The 5,997-nt window shown below is 40.4% G+C and overlaps 1 protein-coding gene across 1 annotated transcript in view; it reads right to left on the reverse strand.

Moving 5' to 3' along the window:
* CACNA2D3 (calcium voltage-gated channel auxiliary subunit alpha2delta 3) overlaps positions 1–5,997 on the reverse strand; it is a 786,579-nt gene that overhangs the window by 426,900 nt on the left and 353,682 nt on the right. Inside the window, 1 exon segment of the mRNA XM_018555257.1 lies at positions 4,420–4,494. Within this exon segment, the coding sequence (XP_018410759.1) occupies positions 4,420–4,494 (75 nt within the window).

The following is a 5,997-nucleotide window of genomic DNA, read 5'->3' on the forward strand; positions in this document are numbered from 1 at the left end:
ACACACACGCCCCTCTGAAGAAGCCCCGGCCATCGGGGGGAAACGCGTCAGGATAGCGTGTGTTTCAGCTTCTCTAGACACCCTGTGCTGACCTCTATACGTTCGGGTGAGAACGATAAACTACGAATCTCTACAGCCACCGAAGGGAGTGGACCTATCAAATCTGATGCGGACATTGCCGCACGTAATGATAGCGGCTTCTGATTGCTACAGCCAGGCCGGGGATACAGGAGTGAGCGTTTGTCCATTACAGCGAAGGCACTGAATCGGGAGACATAGGCGAGCCAATGCCGGTGTGATTATTTGCAGCTGCCATCCCGTGCCGTCCCATTGGACACACTACTGCGGAAACCTCACTATACTCCACTCATCAGCACGTTCGTGCATTTTGAAAACCCTTCTGGAGGCTCTTTCTTTTGGGGTGATAACCCCGCGTCTCGGACAGCGGTGGGAGTCCTAGTTTACCAAGGAAATAGATCCCATTCAGTGACATTGTTTCACAAGGATACTCTCTTGCCACAACCAACTTCATGCATGTATCGTTGTGGGGTCTAACCAGGACTATTTTTTGCCGGCTGCGTACGTGAGTACAGCTCCGTTTTTCTTTCTGGGTGATATATCTCTTTTGTTTTTTTCACTCATATCAGAGACTTCCTACCCCATAGGAGATTCAAATGCTCAATACCCGTATCTTTACATTCAGGTGATTCTAGGGAAGCTTTTTAATTGGTTTTAAATGTCTTGTTATAGGTGTCTTTATATGAATTAGTATTATTAAACTTTGTTATATTATATTAATTACACATTGTGATCCATTTATCAGACCATCTCCACTTTTAGGGATTTCTTGTTCAAAGGGGATTGTATTTTTTTGAATCTAATATCTTAATTTATTACTGTTACTGCATACCTGGAAGTCTGTACTACTAATACACCTAGTTGGATCTCTCCTGGGGCTTTTGTCCTAATTTTTCCTCTTTTTTTTTGAGTTATTCTGTCTTCCCCAGTAAATAACAGGTTGGCAGCAACACAAGAATGCTCAAGAAACCCAAGCTTTAAATAGGGCCCTATTAAATAACAAAACACAGAAGTGTATATCCAATAAAATTTATAAAATTTATAAAATTTATAAAATGGTATTAATTTCAATTTCCTCATTGAGACCTATTGGAACCAAGGTGTTTAGCTTGTATATCCAATAGGTCTCTCTTTTGCAGAGGAGATGGAACCTTTCTGAGGAGGATAATGAGTTAGATTTTTTTTTTTTTTTTATAAATTTTATTGGATATACACACTAGGCACACCACCATCTAGATCCTTTCCATCTCTTATTGTTTTTAATCTCACACCACCAGATCCTACTAGATGGGTGAGGTTCCTTTGAATTGCACCTAGTGTTCAATGTTACACCAACATTGGATACTTTTATTCACCATTTTTTTATTCAATTATCTATTTTTTAAACAATGTTAGACTTATAATAAATGATGATTTTTAGCTTTGACATCCGTTTTTATACATGTTTCCATAACACAATACCAGATCTAATCCTTTTATACCCTTGAGCCACGCAAGTGCCGTTTCCTAATTGAGTGGGCGGGTATTAACATACTCCCCTTCTCACAATTCTACCTATTAGGAAGGCTGTTGAGATCCTAACTCCGCCCAGTTGCCATTTTTAAACTCAAGTGTTTCTCCCGCAATCTCCACCTAATTTGGCCGATCACAGCTTGACAAAGAGGCTCCGCCTCAAAACGCGTAGCTACCGACCCAGTTTGCATCAGTCCCCGATACTCCTTTGACCTCTTCACAACTTCCGCCGCCACCTGCCTCCCGAGCCACCACACGAACCACTGCTCTGCCTCCCGAGCCTACTGACAGGAAGCCGACATCACACAGCGCTTCAGACATACAGTGCCCATGACCACAGCGGCTCAGCCTGGCCAGCTGAGTTTGTGCAAGAGTCTGTTGTCCCTCCGTTTGCAGCGCTCGGCGACAGAGGCAGATTACTCACCAGATTACTGGACCCTCCAGGGCTGTATTCACCTAGACACCAAACCGGACGTCTTCCCACAGACGACTTCTCAAATGTGAGTCCTCCGGTATATTGCAACACAGTTGTAGAGCTCTCAATATATTCTTTATTCTGTTGTACCACAGGGCTCCTCTCTCTGTTTCAATAGAGCTCGCACACTGTACCCTCCACCCTTAGATCAAAACAAACACAAGTTTGTACCTCTTGGCAGTGCGCTTCATTTTGTCGTTTACATTTTGCTGACCTCTAACCACCACAGAATAAAATGAAAAAAACAACCACGCCGCCAATAATAAGAAAAAAGGTAGCAGTTGATTCTCCAAAAATCAAGCAATCTGAATTAAAGTACAACTTCCTAACTGGCTCTCATCTCTCCCTATGATGTTTGTTTGCTTTCCCTACAACAGCTTCCAATTCACTGACACTATAGCTGCTGTATGCCCTCCTCTTTTATAGTGAGGGGGCAGGCTTATCCAAAAGCCCCATTATTGGCTCTTCTAAGCCTGTCATCCACAACCATACAGTGTATTATGAGTTTAAAAAAAAAGATCCCAGATGAATCTGCACAAAAATGTGCCAGGATTGTGAACCTCAAATCTATAGGATTCACCTCAAACCCATGGTAGCAGTGAACCTCATCTCTACTTTTATGTAGCTGCCAAGGGAAGAGTGAAGGAGAATATTATCAAGTGTCACTTGAGTGACAGCTCGAAATCTGCTTGGGCTGCTGAGATCATATCCAAATTGGTGGCGTCCGGCAGTCTCAGGGCTTTTGAATGTCTACACAAGGCTTTTGCAGGTATCAAACATGCATAAAATATGTTGAATGCACATATAAACATATAAACTTAAAGCGGACCTTTAAACTCAAAAATCTAATTCTACCAATGCATCCCTCTATGTATGATGATTAATAATAACATAGACATGTCAGGTGTAAAATGCTGTGATTTTGAAATACTTACACTTGCAGAGCATTCACTTCCTGCTTTGAAAGTGCAAATACTTCAGTTTGCCAACGCAATGCACTCCGGGATTTCCTTGTCATCAGCAGAGGATTGCTATGAAATTCCATCTGTAATCTCATGAGATCCCAGGGGAAGGCATGTTCCTCCCCTGAGATGATGTGCATGGTTACATGTCCTAGTAACATGTCTTGTCATTTAAAGGTGTGTTTGTTGTTATTTTAAAGATATAGGTAAAGGTCCGCTTTAAGGGGAACCCTTCTGGCCAAGTGAAATCTTGCAACAGAGTCTCTTTAAAATGCAAATAAAGTAAAAAAAATTGCTGAAAGGTTGTATTTTTTGGCAGAAAAGACTTTGTAAGTCTTTATTGAACACTAGGGATGTCCCGATACCGATACTAGTATCTGTATCGGGGCCGATACAGGGCATTTTCACAAGTACTTGTGAAAATGCCCGATACATAGCGCCGATACCGGCACATTCATTTTTAAAATAGTTTCAGGCTGCCCAGAGGTACCACACTTGTTGGGGTCCTCTGGGCAGCCTGCCGGGCTTCCCGGAGGACCTCACAGAAGCTCCTCCCATGAGGTAAATGAGGACCTCACAGAAGCCCCTCCCACAAGACACACAGCACGGCCACGAGAGCTAAGGGGGATGACACTAAATTGGTACAGTCTTCTAGTAGACACCCCCAGCCTCTCTTCCTCAATTTCTTTTCGCTTTGAGGGTTCTAAACCTGGTGATACAAGGCTTCTAGATAGAAATGCCTTTTCACATAGTTAGTCAGGTTGAAAAAAGACACAAGTCCATCGAGTTCATTATAGAGAGAGCTTATAGATATGTCTATTTAATGACAAGGAATCACACCCTGTCTTTAGACAAGCCTGAATAAACTACAACAACAATGGATTTTACTTTGAGTCTTCTTGGTGAGTAGGGCCCGGGCCTGTAGATACCATCAGCTCAGTGGGTTGGGCCATACAGACTAGTTTCATTAGGTATGTTCTAATGCATAAAACGGTGGTTGAGACAGAACAACTTCCTCCCTCCGGTAGTTCCCGCCAAAACTCCCTTCCTTCCCCCAGTAGTTGTCACTGTTACCATTTATGTCCAACAAAAATCTCCACAGCCATTACCAAGCCCTTCCATCACAACGCAAGGTAAAACTAGGTAATCCCATCACAGTAAAACCTCATTAAATATGTTTGACTAATTCAGGGAAGAAAATAACATAATATGACTGTTTCCACATATACAAAATAAAACACTTTCAATTAACTAATTTATGGTGCAAATATTTCTTGTACGCAAATGTATTTTAGATTACTAGCAGGGCACTAAGAAACAATCAGGTTTTTTTGTGTGCTTTCTTTGTTGGAAATTAATATATTTTCAATTTTCATACCCAATTAGTCTTACCTCTTTGTTGTTTCTGTCAGCTTGCACTAAAGTTCCGTTCAGGCAAGGCTCTACATATTGAATGTCTTCATTATACTGTTAAAAGAAAAAATATAGAGGGAGGTTTGGTAAAAGGCCTCTTACATAGCCTTCTATATTTCACAACTTTCAGAGTTCAAACCAGTTGTATGAGCATCACTTTCTCTGGAGGTATGAAGCCGTTGTTGCAGCATGTTACTGCATGCCCTTTAACATGTATTATGCCGTGCATGAAAGTATATCTTAACCAAAAAAACAAACATTTCATATTTGTTTTACCAGTCCTTTAATCTGGTTTCTGTATTATTTTTCTTTTCTCATGTTTTTTATTTCTTTATTTTCACCTGGTGATCTTTGTTGTTACACACTTTCTGACTTAGGGTGGCAATGCTCACTTACCTATGTACTTATTGAGGAATAGTGTTGCCACCTTGAGCTGCTCTGCTGTGGACTATAAACACGTTCCCTACTCCTCATATCCATTACATAGAGAGGTAGTGCCATTGTTTAAGATTTCAGTTCAGTCCACAGGAAATTACAAAGACACAATAAAATGAATGCAGCATCATAAGGCGCAAGGACTGGTAAGCTGAAATATATTACGTCTTGGGTTTAGATACACTTAAACATGCCTTCAAGTAAGGCAGCCTATATATCTTGAATGGGCTGCCTATGGGCTATAATGAAGGTTTTAATGGATCTGTACTTTTTCAATGCACCATATCACAATGCATAAATGTAATACACTAAAATGCAGGAGGGTTGTGGTAAATTGAGTATGTATGTTGGGAATGCAATTCAAAATGAGTGACACATAACAAAGTGCACGGTGTATCTTCTGTTATGGCAAAGTGTGTTTTATCGTGTATGAATGTGAATCAGCCTAATGTAGCACTATTCGTGTTTGTCTCTTGTATCCAACCACCACCCAAAGAAAGAAAACATCAAGCAACTCATCAATGTAAAAAGTCAAAATACAAATTGACAGTTCACTGCAAGTGCACACAATACATTTTCCAGCATGTATTTGTGCCAACCAGCTAAAATCTGCTTTGAAATGTAAATAACGCAGAATTGTATTTATCAATAAATATCTATGGAATCCTCACTCCACTCTCAAGATGTCTTTACCCATTTGGGTCCTACTCTAATATCTGGAAATACTAACTGTGATGCATACAGTATGTAGGATTGACAAGACTGGATTTCACCCAGGTATGTCTCAATGAATGCCAACATCTGTCAGTAAATCCCAGTCCCTCTATGTCAATTTAATTAATTGAAACATAAACCAGAACGTATCACAAACACCTTATTTGCACGTTACGTTGCGCTCTGCTTTGTGTTTTTATTTTTACATGCTTATATGGCCTCTGGATATATAGAGAACTTGCAGGGATTGGCATATTCCATTTGTCTGCAGTGAAGCATAGTAGTCTGTGCTAAGGCCTATATCTTTTGATCTTCCCGCAGAATATGTTTTTTTAAATATTATGGAATAACAAAATACATGAATGATATAATAACCGATGGATGTATACAATCATATGAAATCACATC

This window comes from Nanorana parkeri, unplaced genomic scaffold (assembly GCF_000935625.1).
Source record: "Nanorana parkeri isolate BGI_ZX_2015 unplaced genomic scaffold, ASM93562v1 scaffold189, whole genome shotgun sequence".
Classification (NCBI taxonomy): domain Eukaryota; kingdom Metazoa; phylum Chordata; class Amphibia; order Anura; family Dicroglossidae; genus Nanorana; species Nanorana parkeri.